The 20,625-nt window shown below is 52.0% G+C and overlaps 1 protein-coding gene across 12 annotated transcripts in view; it reads right to left on the reverse strand.

Moving 5' to 3' along the window:
* Nucleotides 1-4,798: 4,798 nt before the first annotated feature.
* The window catches only part of PTPRE (protein tyrosine phosphatase receptor type E), a 152,396-nt gene continuing 136,569 nt past the window's right edge, over nt 4,799-20,625 (reverse strand). For 6 of the 12 annotated variants that reach the window (XM_045068531.1, XM_045068530.1, XM_045068533.1 and 3 more), the window contains 8 exons: nt 19,809-19,944; nt 19,345-19,494; nt 18,952-19,045; nt 17,695-17,771; nt 16,678-16,812; nt 13,517-13,642; nt 12,657-12,823; nt 11,228-11,788 (listed from right to left, as the gene is read on the reverse strand). In XM_045068531.1, the coding sequence (XP_044924466.1) occupies nt 11,539-11,788; nt 12,657-12,823; nt 13,517-13,642; nt 16,678-16,812; nt 17,695-17,771; nt 18,952-19,045; nt 19,345-19,494; nt 19,809-19,944 (1,135 nt within the window). In that variant the 3' untranslated portion in view covers nt 11,228-11,538. Of the gene's footprint in view, nt 7,758-8,968; nt 10,703-10,906; nt 11,043-11,227; nt 11,789-12,656; nt 12,824-13,516; nt 13,643-16,677; nt 16,813-17,694; nt 17,772-18,951; nt 19,046-19,344; nt 19,495-19,808; nt 19,945-20,625 lie in introns of those variants that run through there. The other 6 variants (XM_045068532.1, XM_004751719.3, XR_006603135.1 and 3 more) reach the window with 5 other exon arrangements.

Consider the following 20,625-nt stretch of genomic DNA (forward strand, 5'->3'; position numbering starts at 1 on the left):
AGAAAACGTAAAATAATGGGATTTTTCTATGATTAAGCTGTTCTGCCAGTACTCCAGATTCCGTAGTAATTATGAACCTTGCATAGAGAAAAATTTCAATTAGCCACATGCCTGGGGAATGGGACATACTGGTTAATTAAAAAACCCTTTAGGGTTCAGCTCTAACCAAAACCTCACCGCGGTGCACCGGCTCCTCTCCTCGCCTCTGTGACGGTGCCGTGTTTCGAGAGCACAGGGCGGCTCTTGTCTGGGAGGCCTGTAGACACTGGCTTAGGAAAGCTCCTTGGAGCCAGTGCTTGACAACACCCGTCCGAGGACACACGTTTCACTTGGCCTTTTGGGGGACAGCATCAGACAGCTGGTTAACCAACCAGGCCAACTTCGTGCCTGAGAACAGGGTGGGAGACCTACTTGCCGGGGGGTTGGTGACGTCTCCAGGCCCGAGATTCCAAGCGAACAACATCCCATCTGATAGAAAGTTCTCGGGGAACAGAAACTATTCTTACTTAAAAAAAAAAAAAAATTATTTATTTATTTGACAGACAGAGATCACAAGCAGGCAGCGAGGCGGGCAGAGAGAGAAGGGGAAGCAGGCTCGCTGCGGAGCAGAGAGCCTGATGCTGGGCCCGATCCCAAGACCCAGAGATCACAACCTGAGCCGAAGGCAGAGGCTTTAACCCATTGAGCCACAGGTGCCCCTATTCTTACTTTTTTTTTGTAGGTATACTTTTTTTTAATTAATTTTATTTTTTTTATAAACATATAATGTATTTTTATCCCCAGGGGTACAGGTCTGTGAGTCACCAGGTCTACAGGCTTCACAGCACTCACCATAGCACACACCCTCCCCAGTGTCCATCACCCCACCACCCTCTCCTGACCCCCCTCCCCCCAGCAACCCTCAGTTTGTTTTGTGAGATTAAGAGTCACTTATGGTTTGTCTCCCTCCCAATCCCATCTTGTCTCATTTACTCTTCTCCTATCCCACAGGCCCCCCCCATGTTGTGCTCTGACCGTGCCAGCTGCTGACTTCCTTTAGGCCAGACCCCCCCCATACACACCCGTACACACCTAGTAACACACATACACACTCATAGAGCACATAACTCCCACACAGTCCTACACGCCTACTCCTATTCACGCTACATTCCTAGTGACACACACTCCCATCCACATACTCGTACAAACACTCCTACATACAAACCACACACATGCACATGCGTGTGCGCGCTGCATTTGTCTCTGCCTAGGACTCTCCCCACCCTTCCACCCCCACCCCCCCCATTTTACAGAAGGTTCCCTCCAGTCCTGAGCTCAGCCCTGGTGAGACTTCTTGAGGAACTGGGTCACCCGTTCCCGGGCTGGCTTGGCTGCCCCTGCCTTGCCCGGAGGCCGCCTGTGGCGCGCGGCTCTGGGAACGGGAGCCGCCGCCTCTGCCGGACGAAGCTCCGTCCTTCCGTGAAGGGCGCACCAGTACTCCCCAGCCTCGTGTTCCACTGGCCCCGGCCACACGACGTGCCCAGCCAGGTGTGTGTGACATGAAATTTTAAAACCCACAGACTTAGGCTTTTTATTAAAGGAAGGGTGAGGAGAAATGGAGGCACAAACACGAGCCCAGAGCAGGGAGCAGCACACCGGGGCAGTCAGAGGGTCTGCTTTGCCAGCGTGTCCACATCTCCATGAGTCTGCCGTGGTGGGACCGCGACTTTTTCTCCTGGCCAGTGAGCCCTCCCATTAGCCTGGGGGGAGCGGCCCTCGCAGGTAGAGACGGGGACCGCGGGCTCCCGGTCACATGGGATCAGTCTGGGCAGAAGGGGTGGGTCCAGGGACGAGGGTTTGGGCCGCGGCTGTCAGACTCAGTCTTTCCTCTGGCCTCTGAGCCCGATCCAGAGCCTGAGAGAGAATGTGGGGCTCCCTAGGGGTGGGAGCAGCGGGGAGCGCATGGGTCCCGGGGAAGAGTGGTCTGCCGCAGGTCGAGGAAGGGGGCAGGCGTCTGCGTGGATCTGGAACGATCCCTACCAGGAGGGGCTGAGGAAGAACAGAAGGGAGGGCCTCCCATGATCCCAATACAAGTCAGGACGGGGAGCCTGGGACTCCGTTGCCCAGCACTCACCGACCGGGTCATGGCCTCTGGGTTGTCACAGAGGGACATCACAGATGTCAACTCCATGAAGCAAAGGCTGCCTCTTTACTGAAAACGAGTCAAGATACATGGCTGGGATCCTGCCGTTTGCTGGGCTTTCTACGCGCTTCCCCTAGATGAGCTGCTGGAATCATCTTCCCCGACACCGTATTCCAGCCACAGTTCCAGAACCCCCGCCCCCGAGTCCAGGGCTGTGTAGACGGCCCAGGCTCCCGAGGGCTGGTCACAGTCCTCCTCCCTGTCTTGGCGCCTCCGGCCTTGGGCCATGAACATCCGGTATCTGTAAATCGGGAGTTCCTGACTGTTGGTCTTTACAAAGGAATGGAATGCCCGTGACTTGTTCGCACAAAGCCCTCCTCGTGTCTCCATGATGATTTCATGGGAATGACAGTTCTATCTGGTATGCTTACTGGGCCCCACAGAGGGTCCTGCTGTTGGGCAGAATCGGGCCGTGCTCACCGACCCAATCTGTCAGCTGGTGAGTCCCAGAGCTTCCTGGGCGAGGGGTTTAAGCAGCCATCCACGACAGTCTTCTACGATGTATTGAAGGGAAATATTTCTGATTTGAATAAAAAAGCGTTGATGTCTATGTGATAAAAAGAATCACAATAAATCGATGAGAAAAAGTCAAGTGACTTTTTGGAAATGGATTAAAAAATGTGGAAAACGGATAAAACGTGAATTGGTGATTCACAGATAAACTGCAAGTGATGAAAGTGTGAAAAGATGCTCCACCCACTGGAAGTTAGGGAAATGCAAGTGGAAACGAAGTATGACTTTTCTGCCTTGCAGTTTTGCAAGAACTAGGAGGTTTGCTCATACCCAGCGGTAGTGATGCAAAGGGAAGCAGGCACCAGCCGTGCCACACGTGGCAAAGGAGTTGGGACATCTTCTGGCAATTTGGCAGTTACTATTTATATTTAAGGTGACACATATTAAAATGCATATAACCCAGACATTTCACCCCTAGGAAGTTCTCCACGAGACGTACTTTGTACCCTAGAGCAAATGCACGTCTGTGCAAGTGTTTCCATCACGCCACTGCAGCATACAAGCCAATGTCCTTCATGGAGGGATGACCATCAGAGTTTGTGAGGTTTGGAGAATTCCAAGTAGCCCTTTAAAGGGGGCTGAGGAAGCTGCATATGTGCGGACGTGGCCAGATGTTAAGGCAGAACACTGAGCAAAGAGGCGATTCACACAACTGCCCAGAGGGGACAGGTTTTGTCACTTCTAAGATGCAAAGTTTTCACATAGGAGTTCTCTAAGTTTGGGATGTATCTCATCCTTGAGTCCTTCAGTGCTCCGAAATGCCACCTAGCCTGGTAGAAGGCAAGTCCCTAATCTACACCATTCAGTCCCAGCCAGGTGTTAAGCTCCTTCAGCCCCTGGCTAACTGGCTCCCTAACCTGCCAGTCTGTTCGAGGTCATTAGCATGTGAACTCATGTTTGAATGTTTCCATTTGTTGGGATGGGAAGGAGGGGAGCCCCAGCAGCCTAACTTTTCTTCCTTTTCTGAGGCTGTGGGCTCGGTCAGGCTGGTTGAGTCACCTGGTCCCTTGCTGTCTGGTTGATGACCATTCCTGCCCCCACCATCCCTCTCCCAAACCTCTCCTGTCTGCACCTATACTTTTTTCTGGTCCCTTTATCCCAGGTCCTGCTGTACGTAGAGCTGAGAAGAGACAGGCAGACAGACCCATGAGGAACACCCAGTAATTAAATGGCCCATAGGAGCAAATGGTATCTCACAGCAGGTGATTTTGGGGGCAGGAGGAAGGGGAGAGGGAATGAAAAGGTTATAAGATCATCTATTTTAACAAATATAACAAGCCTTATAACATTTATGAAATAAATTCAACAAATATTAAGAAGCATAAGGGGGCACCTGGGTGGCTCAGTCAGTGAACCCTCTGCCTTCCGCTCAGGTCATGGTCCCCGGATCTTGGGATCAAGCCCCGCATTGGGCTCCCTGCTCAGCAGGGAGCTTGTTTCTCCCTCTCCCTCTCCCTCTGCTGCTTCCCCTGCTTGTGCTCTCTCTCTCTCTCTCTCTCTCTGTGTCAAATAAATAAAATCTTTAAAAAAAACTAAGAAGCATATGTTTAAATTCCACATTAGTCCCAGAATATCTGAAAGAGGATGTTGGCGTGTGGGTCCGGGAGGAAGGTGAAGGCGGAGGGGTGCAGAGACAGATGTGGGGATGACCAGAGACATACGGATGTGCAAAGGGAGGTCGGGCAAGGTTTCAGATTTTAGGAGGAAAAGCAGCAGCATAGGAAGGACGTTCAGATTCCCCCTGGCCGTGGACTTCCAGCATTCTGTCCTCTTCCCTGGGACTCGGAGAACCCAGTGCTCAGAGCATAGATCCCTGTTTGGACTCCAAGAGGAGCACAGGCTCCCAGAAGGGCGAGTTTTCACTCCGTGCTGCACACACAGATCACGTCTTCTGAAGAGCGGCCGGAAACTTGGGCCAACCCCCTGGCCACCATGCCCAGTGTCCGGGCTGTCCTCATGCCAGAACTGAGCTAGATTTTAAAAGTCCTAAATTAATTGTCTACATAAATCAGTGTCTACCTCCTAATGAATGTCTTGTCCGAAAGGAAGTAAAGCACCGTTTGAATGCAATGAAGAGATTTCATAGAAGAAAGAGACACAGGCTGGAAGTCAAAGTAAAGATTTATCCTTGCATCAGAATGTTTTAGATCTTGCAATTTGCATATACAAAGAATTCAGCAACATTCACTGGCATTATAATCAGAGCAAGATCAAATTATAGATGTAATAAAAGAAAATATGATCGTTGAAATGGGAATACATACATACATTATAAAGATTGCACATAAATTAAACACAACTGAGTTAAACAAAAGTATCAGTAATCATACATTTTAAAAATAACAGGGGCATGTCTCGGAATGCTGAAACAGACATGTCAGGCTCATTTTAAAAAGTTTTTAAAAACACATAAAAATACCTTTTAAAACACTGGTATGCATTCTTCATTCGTCTAGCACATGGAGAGAAGCAGCAAAGTGGGTCACACAGTGACCGTACAGCTTGTCGATCAGAACGGTAGGCTCCTAATCGCTATTTGGCATATGAATGCAACCGCATGCAACATACAAAACGTGAAGGGTAGGACACGGTGGCGGCACTGTGGGGCCGTTTGTTATGTACAATGGACCGACTTTGACCGAGGGGGAGGCAGAGGTCAGTTTCCTGGCTGACGCAGAGAGCATGGCCAGAGAGCCTGGGGGGCCTTGGACTGGGGGCAGGAGCTGGGCAGAGGCCATGAGGCTGCAATTTCCAAGCCCCCAGAAAGGCAAGTCCCTCCAAGGGACCGCAGCTTCTGCTTCGTCTCCAGAACTGGAAGGGCCACAGTGGGTGCCAGGTGCCTGCAGTGGACGAGGGAAAGAGAAGAACACACACGGGGCACTGTCCCGAGGGCACCCTGGGTAAGGTTGACCTTAATCTCCATCCAAGACATGGCAGGCAGGCCTCTGAAAGGCCGGTCAGATTCTAATGAGGGTTCCTAAATGAGACCCAAATCCATTCCCTCGGCTGACTTTAAACCCTCACATGTGATATTAGTCACCTTCGTCACAACTGGCCCACTTCGTTTCTAGGGCTTGGTGCCAAATGAAAGCTTGGTTCCCTCTCTTCTCCATCAGTCAAAGAAAGGCTTTGGACTCGGGATTTTAACAATGAAAACACATGGGACCAGCTGGTGTGTCTCGTGAAGTTCCCTCCGTTTCTCTCTTGACCCCAGTGCATCCTAGCTGTACCAGGAAGGAGAGAGGGGGCTGCATTCAGCAGTGCCTGCATGGCCCAGGCATGCGGCTGGCGGCGGTGGTGGCCGTGGTCGCCACGTTGGGCTCATGGCCTTCCAGCGGGTCCCTCCTCTTGCCCAGGGGCAGGGCTCAGAGGAGCAGCGGCGGCTTGATTACGACAAGGCTGCTGTTAGCAGGTAACCAGCCCTGGAGCTGCGGGGTGCACCCCAGGGAGGGACACAGGATGAACAGGGCAATGGGAGGGGGCAATCACTTCTCAGCGGAAATGTCACATAAGGCCTTTATATTTCTTTTAAAAAGCAAAAAAAAAAAAAAAAAAACCAAAAAACAAAGAAAAAGAAAAAGAAAAAAAAAGTACCCCAAATGTACATGTTAAATGCTTTTAGTAAGTTAGAGCAGCTGTCATTCATAAATAAATATATATATAATACATATACATTATATATATTATATATATTGTGCTCATCTGCTCCCGAGTGGCATAGAAAGATCAGTCATTGAGTTAAACTTTTCTACATTCATTTCCCTCCCCCTCTTTTTTTTGCCCCACAAGCCGATCTTGTCCGGCAGTGAGATCATTACTACCCAGTGTCAAAGGGCTCAGTAGTATTTCCATTCAAAAATAAGTTAGCTTTTAGATTTAAGGATTTCTCTCTCTTTTTCTTTTATTTAAATATTGGGGAGTGGGACTTCTAAAAAAAAAAAAACCTGTATAAATCTAGATTATAAGATTTCTTTTCTTACAAACAATCTTAGCTTTTACAAGATTTTTTTTAATACCAAAATGTTCCTCAGAAAGTTGAAAGCGTAATTGCTTGTGGTTTTCTCCCCAAGCGTGTGCTCCTTGCGGCTGTGCAAGTCGCCCGTCCAGCTTTATCTGAACGTGAGGACTGGGAAGTGGCTGGTGCTGGGCGTCTGGGAGAGCTCAGACCAGCTGAGGGGCGGGGGCAGAGTGGGAGGCGAGGCTGAGAAAGGCAGTCGGTGGGATGCTCAGGGGGTCGTCTGAGTCAGACGCCCAGACAGACCGATGGCAGGTGGCTACGTGGGAGCACAGCCTGAGAGCTGGTTTCGCTGGACCCAGAGCCGTGCGGGAACCTTTCCACCCGTGCCTACATCGCTCCTCTTCAGGCCAAGACGGCAGGGACCCGGCCTTGAGTAAACGCATGTCTACGGGTCACCCCGCAGCCACCAGCGACGCTGACGTGTTCTATACCTGAGATCAGGCTGTAGTCTCTGATCTTTAAAATGTGAAAACCAAGCACACGAGTTCCAACAGAGGATTTCACAGGATTCCCTGTTTACAGTGTATCTATCCTCATGAACATTTCACCCTCCCCCCAAATGCCACCGCCCAGGACTGTAAAAACAATGGCAGGAAAGAGAATTTTCCTGGTTCTTGAGTCTCGACTGCTTTCTTAACAGCACAGGCTTTGTGTTTTCTCTCCTGCGGAAGCACACGTTGCATATTCAGATTTTTAACATTTAGAAGTGCTGCACGTGTGAAATTCAACAATGGGCTGTATCTGATGCAAAATTAACATATTTACTGGTATTAGCAGAAATATATTTTATGGGATATTACTTGACCTTAATACATGGTTCCAGTTTTTACAGCAAGTGGCCTTCAAAGCATAACAAAATATACACAGAGAAATTAGGACGGGCATTAATGTCAACTATGAAATAAATTAACATGATTTTTATAAAATATACTGACCATTAAATTAAAAAATATTTTAAGGCAGGAATTTTCATTTGAAATTAGCATAATCAGAAAATATATCAATAAAATCTTGTACCACTTTGTAGCAGAATTCATACTGTTCCTGAAAAAAAAAAAAACAAGAATACATTAAAATGATACATTTTTTTTAAAGTCCATTAATTTAATTGGGTGAAACATTTAAAAAGAAGACATAAAAGAGTGTGACCAGTTACAAAATTTACTTTTGGGGCACTTCAAAATGAAGCTGGATTTTTGTTGTTGTTGTTGTTATTTTTAAGATTTTATTTATTTAGAGAGTGAGCGGGGTGGGGGAAGGGCAGAAGGAGAGAGAGTCCCAAGCAGGCTCCCTGCTGAGCGCAGAGCCAGGACCCTGAGATCATGACCTGAGCCGAAACCACGAGCTGGACACTTAACCGACTGAACCATCCAGGCAGCCCTAAAGTTATTGTTTTATATGGAACATGTCGATGTTTAGCTTCAGCTTGTCGTATTTTAGGGCAGTCTGAGTAAAAGGTCTTCAGTTTTCATATTTAAACTGGAAAACAGGTATTTTTGAAAAATCAATGAGAGAAGTCGGGATACTGAACTTCACTGCGTCACAAAGAAGCAATCTGTGAAAGTTAAAAAGGATGAAAATCTAGGCTACTTTTTAGTTTAAGCTTACTCTAAAGAGGGGACACTGTTTTATATAAATTTTACTAGATTTCAGGAGAATGTTGCCTCTCTCCGTCTAAGGCATTCAACCCATGAGAACACGGCCGTGCACCTCTTGTCCTCCCCCGGCTCTTGGAGCGGGTGAGGCAGGGAGCCGGGGCGTGCACGGATGGAGGGGAGGATGGGGGTGGTGACGCAGGACCTGTGGCGTCCGCCAGGACTGGACACTTCATGGGAAGCCCAGGAACAGGAGCCCAGGGCAGCTGCCGGAGAGTCTGGAGCTCCGCGTGCATGACAGTCAGCTGGCAGAACGAAGAGGACCCCAGAGGTTTGAGGAGCAACAGGCAGCTAACCTGCCTCTCAGGTAAGAGGGTCTGGTTCCTTGCGGACCAGGTACTTGCTGGCCGGACCAGGTACTTGCTGGCCGAGTGGTGCTGGGCAATTGGGCCCTCGAGGGAGGGGCCCGGGAAGCAGGAGAGAGGGAGTGTGGCTCCCCAGCCCCGCCCATCTTCTCTCCCAAATTTGGAAGTTACTTCAGCCTCACATCAAAGCTGCCTCCCGTCCTGGAGGAAGTGGAAGCACCATTAACCCCTTTCTGTTTTAGCAGCAAACACAAGAGCTCCCTGTGACCCATCCACACTGAGTCCAAGCCACTGGTGCCCAGTGATCAATGGTGTGTATTTTGGCAATTTGTTGAGATGACACAGGCCACACCTCAGGTCACAGACATTTCCCATCAAAGCACAAAGCTCCCAGGAAAAAAATAAAAACAAAAACACTTTTTGCCTTGGAATGCGTGCTGCCCTAAAGCCTGTCTCAAGAGTCTTGCCGAGTGGCCAGCAATTGGCTGACTTTCCAAGTCAGGTTACAAACACTCTGTTAAACTGTGTCACCAGACCAGAGGGTACAGACCCAAGCCCAACGACAGCCATGGGCAGCTTCCCAGGGAGGGGTGCGGGGAGAGGCGGCAGTGGAAAGAGCAGAGCTGAGTCAGGACGGGCGCCTGGAGATAGGAAACGTGGGCCAGACTCGAAGATTCTGTGGGAGTTGAGGTCCCTTCGAAACCAAGGGAGAGTTTGCATGCTGAGCCAGACTAGAGATGTTCTTTGCCACGGTCGCCAGGGGCCTGCCCAGGTCAGGCACTAATGGGCCCCCGACGCACACACACAAAGTTTGTGCACGTCAACTAGAGGCAGGTGCCATCCCCCGCTTTCCACAGATAAAGAACTAAAGTCCAGAAAGTGGAAGGAGCTTGTTCGAGGCTGCAGAGGCACGAGGGGGCCAGCCCTGCGTTTGAGATGACAGCCTGAAGTCTGAGCATCGAAGGGAGACCCTGGCTTAGCTTTCCTGTTTTCTGGGGGCCATGCAGGACAAAAGCTACCCCCTCTGCCTGGGGAAGCCCGTAGTGGACTTAATAGCAGTCAGGAAAGAAGATGAAAGACTGTGGCTCAGAATTTACAACAGAATGTTTTTGGAGGATGTTCCCATGCATTATTATTTTGATTTTGAAAGCCCTCCATGGAAGGGTCTGCCTCCGGTTTTTCCACGCCCAAAGTCAATCTTTCATGTTTGTGATGCTGCCAGGCGGTATTAGCTAGCAGGAGGCTGACCTGGCTTTTAGAAGGACTCCTCTAGCATCTTCCAGAGCTCTACTCTAGCAAGGAGGACTGTCTGCACTGGGGTCAGGGCTCTAAGGAGAGCGAAGGGGCCCCCAGCACCATCTCCTTCCTGCTCTCAGTCATGGCCTGGCCTCAAGAGGGGCACGTAAGGCAAGGGTGTAGGGACCCGGCAGGCACCCCGTTTCCTTCAGTCATAGCGGTTCAAGCCTGTCTGTGCTTTGGGACCACCAGGGAGAGCCTTAACTATCCTGATGCCTGCCTGGGTCTGAGCCCCAGAAAGCGTGAGGGCAGCCTGGCCGTGGGGGAGTGTGAACTCTCTCCAGGCCTCCCTGGGATGCCCTCAGGGTGAGAACCATGCTCTGCCCAGCCTGGGGGTGGGAGGGCAACCCCGCTCGCTCGGTGATTCTAGCAGCTTCCCCCGCAATGGGAAGGTTCTGGAAGCCTCTCCTGCCACATTCTACGCCTACTGGAGTCGGGATCCTGTTAGCCATGCCGAGTAAGTGCACAGGGAGTGTAAAAACGGGAAGACGAGAAAAATGACGGGTTCTAACAGTTTCTGAAATTGTGCTTATTGGGGTAGAACCATCACCAAGCTTGGCGAGGAGGCACGTCTTCTGCAAACCAGGAAGTGTGTGGATTTGTCACAGGACGCAAGACATCGGCGCCAGAAAACGGTGGAAGAGCCGCGGAGACCCAGCGAGCTGTCATCATCGGTGCATGTGTCCAACGGGTCTCAGAGTCGAAGCCATGAGTTCACCCCTCCTCCTACGTACTGCCCCGGGGACAGTCCGCAGCAGACGAGGAAGGAAGGGGATCCATCAGGCTTCACCGCGCAGAGGACCATGAGCTCTCTCCCGTGGGAACTCACCCTCCTCCCTCCCCACACACTCGAGCTCCTTCAACGGAACAGACGTCAAATCCAATGTAAGACCACTCTTGACCCTTTCAGAAACATCCCCACGGCTCCGTCTCTTACCAGGGTTTGCACCATATGCGGTCTCTGAAGTCGCAAACTCTTCACAGCTTGGAACACGTCTAAAAGGCCCTCGGCTTTTACTCGTTCCAGAATGTTGCTGAGCGCTATGAAGGTGCCTGTTCGCCCGGCTCCAGCACTGGGGGGGGAAAGTGCTTCATGCAGACAAGCACACTCACGCTTGGGGAGGGGAAAGGGACAGCCCACAGCCCATCCGTACACATCCACGCAGAGGCCATCATCACTGAAAGCGAGCAAAGTCTGCGTGTCTAAGGCTCACGTACACGGAGCAAGAGCAGGAAACATGAAATTCCCAAAACTTGCCCTGTTGCAGCTGAAAGGTGTCTCTCGAGCTGGACTGAGACCGATTACAAGCTTTCAAGCCAGGGCGACAACGTCCCTCCTCCCTCGTGGAGACCGGTGGTTGTCAGGGTGCGGTCCCCAGGACCAGCAGCGTCAGCACCACTTGTCAGAATTGCAGACCGGCCTGGGTCAGGACTAGGGCTAGACTCCCCTGTGCTAGCGGCCGCCTTCAGAGAGGTGCTGCTTCACAAAGGGTGAGGCCAGACAGAGGACGGCCAGGAAGGGTTAGACAAGGAACGCTTCCCAGCAGTGGAGATCTGGGTCTACTCCGTTCAAGATGATCGTCTTCTTGCTGTGCTGGATGAGCCTACAGGAGCAGAGCCCGGGCACCCCCTGGAGAGCCGAGAGAGCAGGCCTAAAGTGGGCAGGTCCTGCTGACTTCCTCCAGAGGCCTCCAGGCCCCCAGTCCCGCACGTGGGCTGGCTCTGACCTGTTTCCATGACCTGTCCCCGCCTCTGCCCTGTGCAACCTTGTTCATCTTTGCCTTCCTGGTGCCCTCCATGTGCTAAACTGTCTGGGTCCCTGGAGGCAGAACGCAAAGGAACGGATTTCTAGTTTATTCCAAAGGATGCCTACAAAGCCCCCTAAGAACCAAAAACCGCGTTCTGTGCTCCCCGTGCTGGCCAGGCCAGAAGTGCACCCAGGCTGGTCCCAGGTGAAGAGTTCCAAACCTTCCAAGTTCAGCCCAGGCTCTGGCGGCCCCAAGGATCAAGGGGGCAACGGCAGGCACGCAACCAGCAGAAGCCGCAAGTGGAAGAAGATTTAGAACAGCTTTAGAAGCAAATCAGCACCCCCGAGAATGAAAATGCCCCAAACTCCTGCTGGGGAGAACTCTGGAGTGGCGGCCAAGGCCTCCTGCTGGCATGGGGGAGGGGCTGGCCTGACCAGGACCTGGAGCCGGCACGTCTTTGGATTTGGATTTTGCCAGATTCGCCTTCCACGCTCGCCACATGTCCCTCCTCGGGCCTCCCTGGCACCTGGCTTGGGAGCTCCAGAAAAATCTGCCCTCCATGAGGATGTGCTATAGCCCTGCCTTGGTTCCCAGAGCTCTGGGGGGAGGACAGGGTGGGGTGGGCACATCAGCCAGAACCAGCACATCTTTCAATGTGAACATAAGCAGCTGAATTTTGGGAACGGGTCAGTCTGAGCTATGTTTGGCTGGTCTGGGGAGGACTTCAAAAGCTCATGGAAACGTGTGTTTGAGTCATTTCCCTGCTCCTCCTCCCACGAGGTCTCCTGTGTGTAGCTAAGATGACATTTAGACACCTAAAGCTCTCTGTGTAGGGAAAGTCTCGGGGACCAATGCCATGTGGCTGGGAGCCCCAGGCTGGGCCTGGGGTCTACATCCCACCAATCACCAGGAGGGGGCGCCCTGGCCCCGGCAGCTCACCTGCAGTGCACAGTGATGGGGTGGTTGCCCGTCTGCTGCTGCTGCTTCTGCACAGCCGCGATGAGGTCGATCATGCCTTTGCCCTCGGCCGGAATCCCGATCTCGGGCCAGCCGTGGAAGTGGAACTGGCGGACCATGCGGGTCTGCTCCTCCTGGTGGGCCAGGGGCTGTGGGCAGGGGAGGGCGTTTCTGCTCATGCAGCCCTGATCATCCAGGAACAGACCTACCCTCCCAGGGAGCAGGGCCCAGGCTTGGGGTCCTCCTGGGTCCTCCGACGGCTGGCACAGTCCCCCTCTGGCTGGACTGGGGGTCCCGGCCAGGCTGTTTGTACGCCGAGTGTACCCCAGAGCAGAAGGCCACAGAATGGGGAGCAGGATACACAGAGGATGTCCCCAGAGCCCCCGCTAGGGCCCGGCGGACACGGGACGGATCCTGGCAGCTTCGCTTGAGAAAACAGGATCGTCTCTTTCCTAAGAAGCCAGGACCCCTCCTGTCCTAGACGCTCTGGAAAAGCCTGGAGAGGCCTCTGTGGCTTCATCCACACCACCTCGTCGCCCTGTCCCCGCCGCTGCCATTTCTCCTGAGCGGGTGTTTGTGGCTGTGGAACGCCTCTTAGAGTTGGTCACTCTGCTCCCCCATCCTCCCTCGTGCTCCAGCAAGGACGCACACGACCACGGAGGTCCAAATGTTAGAGGCGATCTGCCCCTATTCACACGCTAAAAACTGATCCGAATGCACCAGTTAGAAAAGCCTGGAGGAGCGGGATGTGCTGGGACCGTGGTAAGGACCAGGGTAAGGAGCCCCCGATGGCCGCTTCGGGGCCGTCTGTCTATGAGATCCCACAGCACCGGCGACAATACCTGATTGAAGGTGACCAGGAAGTCCCGTATGCTGATGGCTTCCGAAAGCGTATCACTTTTTATTTCGATTGTTATTTCGCCATGAGTCACGGAGCCCTCTGTCGGCCAATACTGGTAGCATTTATCCTTGGGGGATAAAATGAAATTTTAAGTCTCACACGAAATAATGCCCTGTTAGCGGTTTGATATTATGCTGCAGGATGGCTCTCAGACCGTTTAGCGCATCTCATCTGACACAGTAAATCAATAACAAACACGAGTATGGATGCCGGCTAACACCTGTTGACCAAGGGAATCCAGAAACAGGTGTGTATTCGGAACTTGGATACAGGAAGAGATTATCCAATCAACGGAGCTGAGAAAACCCATTTTCCATGTAGGAAAAGGGGTGTGTCCCTGACTCACACTCTACCAGGACTGATAGGAACAGTCCAGCCCTCTTGGAGTTGGGCAGTGCACAACATGCCCTACCATATCTGGTAGCTTTGAACCTTCATGAAAGTAAACCCAGACAGGTTAAAACTTAAAAGTCAAAAACAAAACTGTGAGAGCCCTAGATGAAAATGTCTTTTCTTTTGGGGGTACAGAAGGACTTACTAAAAAACAAGACTTCAAAAGAGTGAACAACCCACAACTCGAAGATTATGACATCAGATTAGAACACAATGAGGGCACCTGGGTGGGTCAGTGGGTTAAAGCCTCTGCCTTCAGCTCAGGTCATGATCCCAGCGTCCTGGAATCCAGCCCTGCATTGGGCTCTCTGATCAGTAGCGAGTCTGTTTCCCCCACCCCCGCCTGCTTCTCTGCCTACTTGTGATTTCTGTCTGTCAAATAAATAAATAATTTTTTTTTTTAAAAGAGCACAACAAACTTCCCTTCATCAACCAACATGGCCAAGAGAGTGAAAAGACACGCCATCAATGGTGACAAGATATTTGTAGTTCACACAACTGACAAAGGATTAGAATCAAGAATATGTAAAGAATTCTTACAAGTCAACACAAGAACAAACAACTCACTAGCAAAACAGGGGAAAGGCCTGGCCAGGCATCTTGCAGGGAGGGAACATGCTGTCCGTAAATGTTTGAAGTATGCTTGACCTCAGAGCAATCAGAGGGATGCCAGCCAGGGCCTAGGAGGGGTGACACATACGCACGCCTAGTCGGTCAGCAAACACGAGGAGCCCTAACAACACTAGGGAAGTCAATGAAAGATCTCTCTCCTCCATTGACAGTGTCCACTGTAGAAACTATCCTGTCAATTCAAACTGTCACTCTCCAATGTAGCATTCTGTCCCTGGAACAGGCTACTCCTTGTGCAGCACTAGAACTGTAGGAAAATGTACTAGTAGCACCATTTGTAAAAGAGAAAAAAAAAAAAAAAACAACAAAACACAATTGACCCAAATGCCCGTGACAGGAGAAGGGACAGATAAATGGATGCAGGGTGCACTGTGTGCGGTGAGACACAAGGACATACTGAGGAATGAGCCACGGCCACAGGCATCAACGCAGGAGTACATCAGAAGCATCCTCTGAGTGTGGAAAGCAAGTCCCGGAAGAATACGCACTGTAATGACCCCCTGATAGAAAGTTCGATAGCAAGCAAAACTGAACAGTAGCCTTAAGACATACACGTATAGGATTTCTGAAAAGCCAAGACCACACCCACAAGGATGGCTTTAAAAAGATCAGTAGTGGGGCTCCTGGGTGGCTCAGTTCATTAAGCGGTTGCCTTCGGCTCAGGTCATGATCTCAGGGTCCTAGGATCAAGCCCTGCATCAGGCTTCCAGCTCAGGGAGCTCCCCTGCTTCTCCCTCTCCCTCTGCCACTCCCCCTGTTCTCGCTCTATCTCAAATACATTTTTAAAAATCTTTAAAATAATAAAAAGACCAGCAGTAATAAGTGTTGGTGGAGAAACTGGAAACTTGTATACTCTGGTGGGAGTATGAAACGGGGCAGCTGCTGTGGACATTCTTCCAAACGTCCAGCCAGATGAGTTCGAGAGACAGAGTTACAATGTGGCCCAGCAATTCCACCCCGAGGTGTCTACCCAAGAGAAACGAAAACAAATCCATGTAAGAACTCCAACATGGACGTTTCTAACACAATTCACAATAGCCCCAGAGTGGAAACAACCCACACGTCCATCAACAGACAAATGGGAAATAGAGTGGTATGCCCAAACAAGGCGGCCCATACAACGGAAGGCGAGTCGTCAAGAGAAAAAGAACCTATTTTAACATGGTTAAAACTAGAAAACATAGTAAATACAAGAATTCAATCACAAAAGACAGGTCATATGATCTCATTTACAGGAAATGTCCAGAACAGGTGAATCACAGAGGTGGAAAGTGGAGGAGAGGTTGCGGAGGAGGAAGGAACGGGGCCTGGCTGCGCACGGGTAGGGCGTTTGTTCTGAGACCGACCCAGCCCCATTTGATTTAACAGAAGGAAAAGGGCTCATGGAAATGATCTGGAATTAAATAATGATGATGTTTCACAACTCTGTAAATATGCTAAAAATTGCTGACTTGTACCCTTTAAAAATATGGATGGAATAATATGAGTATTATAACTCAATGCACTGTTTTTAAAAGAAGCAAAGAAATCAAAACATGGGTTCAGGGTAGTGGTTCTGTCTTGAAAGAGCTCCCAGATAGGTGACCATCACTGACCAGAGTTTGTTTTTTCGTTTGGAGAGTGGGTTCATGAGCACTTACTGTGCTGTTAACTGAACTCAGTAAACAAGGCCCGGATGGAGCTCTGGGGACAGGGAATCACTGACTCATCCCGTTCAACCAGGACACCGTCCGTAAGGTGCCCATGTCAATGTCTATGTCCTTACGGCTTGAAGAAAATGAGTAAATGTTGTTTTGTTCAACAGGTTTTGATCAAATTTGTATTTGCGGAGAAACAAAATGACAGACTTGCGAGGCTGGCTAAGTAAAACGTTGGGTAAGACCAAAAGCCAGTGTGGGTGGCCATGGCTAAGCAAACGGGATCTTTATTCCATGTCCTGCCTGTCTCCCGCCTGGGCCGTGGCCTGGCCTCTGCAGCTGATCACCGGTGGGCCCATCACAGAGGACCGCCAGCGGGCTGGGATGCCGGAGGTGCACACTGCCCCCCCAAGGGCCCGGGCCGGCCACGAGCGCTGCTGACCTGCTCTCTCTCCTGGACCTCCGTCAGCATCACGACCGTGTGGCACTTCCACTCCCACACCATCCTCCAGAAGTCCTCCACGGTGTGCGCCAGCGGCCCCTGGGTGGCGATGAAGTAGTCCTTTTGTCGGTAGCCCTTGGAACAGGGACAGAGATTAGAGTCTGCCCTCCTCTCATGCCGGTTCCTGTGCAGATGCAGGGGTTGGCTTAGGAGAGCCCAGGGGCCGAGGATGGAGAGCATCCTCTGGCTTCCCCAGCTGCACCGAGCCCCCGCAGGCATGCATGCACACGTACACCGTGCCACAGGTCAGGGCACCCGCTCTCTCCCCTGCAGCACCCGGGGTCCCCTCTGAGCAGGTATGGCGAGCCACACACACACGCACACAGACCCTGGTCCCCTGCGACACCACCCGGGCTCTGCTCTCCCATCTTTCTGTGTTTTGGCTCAGTTAGCCTCGTGGGGGTGGACTGGGTGTGGACTTCGAGGAAATGAATTCAAACCCAGTTCCTCCACACAGCCCAAGCGACCTCCGGCACAGTTTTCTCATCCACAAAGGGGAGCTCGACGCAGACTCGGCCTCTGTGTCTATCCCCACCCGCTCCTCGGCTAATGCCACCGTGCATGGAGACAGCTGGTGACCATGCCTTGAACACACAAGCACGTTGTCCCCATGGAGCGGGTCGCAGACAGTGCAGGACAGAGAGCCACGCAGTGCTGGTGGGTGACCCGAGAGTATTAGGGATAGAATGGAAAAATCGCTGTGTCTTAAAAACACAACGGAAACTAGCAAATTACTTAGCAGGGTGCCTACGCTTTCTATTCCCAAAACTCATTATCCCTTCTTTTCTTTTCTTCCTTTCTTTCTTTTTTTTTCATGCAAGTCATTCTGTTAACAAAATATTTTGGATTTCAGGATTCCTTCCTGATTGTGGAAAGCAGTTAATCAGGAGTCTCTGTGATCACAGACGAAGGAAACATGCATCTTCGCAAAGCACGTCCGGGGCGCCCTATACTTACATCTATAAACGAGGCGTTGATGTAGTCTGTGTATTCCTGACCCCTTTTCATGGAGAGGATCACCCGGTTGAAGTCATCTACGAAACAGGATGTGCCTTCAGTGAGCACACACGCCAGCCCTGCCTTGCGAACTTCAGTGTGCTGCTACCAGCTTCCGAAATACAAAACTTATGAATAAAATTGCTATGTCAAGCCAAGTCCCTGGAAGGTTTACCTTATAAAATAGCTTAATTAAATTGGCCCAGAAAATTATGTTTTGGTAGGAAAGAAAGCTCTGAAAATATTGCAGTTAACATTTTCATCTGTCATGAATTGAAGTAATTCATACCACAATAGGAGCATTAAGAATATTGCATTTCAGGGACGCCTGGGTGGCTCAGTGGGTTAAAGCCACTGCCTTCAGCTCAGGTCATGATCCCAGGCTCCTGGGATCGAGCCCCGCATCGGGCTCTCTGCTCAGTGGGGAGCCTGCTTCCTCCTCTCTCAGCCTGCCTCTCTGCCTAACTGTGATCCCTGTCTGTCAAATAAATAAATAAAATCTTTCAAAAAATTGCATTTCAGGAGGGAAAGGACTATGGACAGGCAGGCAGCCCGGAGTGGCGGCCACAGCCACCAAAAAGCCGGGGTCTGAGGCTGCGGCAGGCTTCATCCAGCTCCAGTGCCCTTTTGATGCTCGGTGACCACGAGGGCATGTCCAGGACCTGGGGTCCACCTGCCACGAGGCGCTCCCTCTCCTCAAAGCAGACCCTCTCTCTTCCTTTCCTGCAGTTCCTCTGATCCCTGTGAAGTTCTCTGCTTCCCCCCTCAACAAACGTAGGCATCTTTCCTCCCGCTTACCCGGAACCTCAGTAGGCTAGGGTCCTGACAGCATGCCGGCCCGTTTCCCGCCTCCCCTAGGCCTGGAGCAGGACCCCCTCCCCCATGTACAGGCTTAGGGGGTGACTGGCTGACATAGGAGTCGGGTGGCCCCAGAGTCATGGTCAGAGCAAATCTCTCCACTTCCAGGACCTGCTGCCTCTCTCATCATCTGCGTCCCCTCTCATGAGCCGCCCATCTGACGCCGAGGACTGTCTGGGTCACCTGTCCTTGCTCTTCTTCCCAGCCCTCGCCATCACCCCCAGGAGCCCTTAGCCGCAGGCCCAGATGGTGTCTTGCCCTGGGCCCTGGCTCGCAGAAGTGGGTGGTCAAAGACTTCCACAGGGTGCCGACCCCAATCCCGCCTGCCCTGAGGGCCGGAATCCCCCGGGGCTGCCTTACATGGGATGATCTGGATGACCCTGGCCTTTTTCATGTTCGCAGGCAGGTTGCCTGTCCTCATGTTCTCCTTCATGATCCGGACATTGGTCAGTTTCTGCAGCCAAGAATCCCGCAGTCACAACACGGACACCCGCGAGCGAACCCCTCATCCCCGCACCAACACCTCTCTCGAGGTCATCTGTTCATCTTTCTCCACCTTCAGCTTTTTCCGTGGGCACGACACCCTCCCCCATGAGGGTTGCTCTCCTGTCTCAAAGCCCCTGATTGTTCTCCGCCCTATGTTACGGCCGGGGCAGCCACCCTGCTTTTTCTGGGGTCCAACAGGAGGGCAGTGATTGAAAGCGGTTCCTCCAACCCGTCAGGCGTCTTCCCCCTGGGGTCGTTCCCACGTACCCGGAACTCCTCCTCCAGCCCGATCTTGTCGAAGTGGGCGGCGGTGCTGTGTAACGTCTGCAGGTGCTTTTCCAGGGAGGACACGTCCAGCTCGGTGTCCCCGTAGAGGTAGTACTCCAGTAAGGCTTGGTAAATGAACGTGTACTGCATCTGCAGGGACACCCGAGCACCCAGGACCCTCGCGTGCGCCCTGCTGCCCTGGGGGCTTCCCCTTCTGCACGCATTGCCTAGGGAAGGAGGTCTGGGGACAGTCAGGCTGACAGCCATTTATAATGACCATTTATGGCGTCGAGGAAGGGGAGTAGGTCAGCTGGCACTGTTGACCGTAATGTCCTCACCAGGCTCTATTATACATGTGCCACATCTGGGACAGTTGTGTCGTTTGGGGGTGGCCCAGGGCTCCGGGTTCGCTCTGTACCGTTCACACCAGGACGGATGCGGGGCCGGGGAAAGGCGCTACTTACGTCCGTTTGCACCATCTGAGGGCGCTGGTTGCGAATTCTGGACACGAATTCAAAGACATCGACCTTCTGCTCACTGTGCATCATGTCCATCATGGCATCGATCACGATGAAGGTGCCTGTCCGGCCCACGCCAGCGCTTTCAGGAAAAGGGGAGATGCCCCACTGTGAGGCACAGAGCACCCCACCCCACCCGCAGCAAAGGACGGGACCGCAGAGCTGACCTACCTGTGCGCCAGGACAGGAGGACCGCCCCGCCCACCCCTGGGGGACTCCCACCACAGCCCGCCACACCCCCTTTTCTCCATCCATGAAGAGCAAATCTTGGGCGCAGCCACCAGAGGGCACCATAGTCTCAGTGAAATTATCCCAAATCCTCCTCTAAGAACTACAGAAACTGCTAAAAGGAGCGTCGGAATGATCTGTTGTAGCTGCTGCCCGTGACGTTGTGTGAATCGTCTTCTTCCGTTGCCAAATGCTATCTTGTTGTCACGTGTGTAAGTGGATTTTTTGAAATGTCACACTTGAAATAGCTTTTCCAGGTTCTTTACAAAAAGGGGGTTCCCAGGCTAGGTCGACGGGCTCTTGAGCCATGGTCAGCCGGAAGGGGAGGCACCAGCTCGTGCTCTCTGGCATGAGAAGGAGGGTCTCTGCATAGCCATCTCCTGGCTAGGAAGCGGCCCGACTAGATTCTTGGGTTTGAGTTTCCTGCCCTCCCAACGCACGCCCCACAGCGCCTCCAGGACCTTGGGTCGGCCCTCCCCCACCTCCTGTCCTGGGTGGGTCTTCCCCAGACGGTGGGGCCAGGCATGTTTGTTCC

This window comes from Mustela putorius, unplaced genomic scaffold (genome assembly GCF_011764305.1).
Source record: "Mustela putorius furo isolate JIRA1106 unplaced genomic scaffold, ASM1176430v1.1 tig00003909_pilon_pilon_pilon, whole genome shotgun sequence".
Taxonomy (NCBI): domain Eukaryota; kingdom Metazoa; phylum Chordata; class Mammalia; order Carnivora; family Mustelidae; genus Mustela; species Mustela putorius.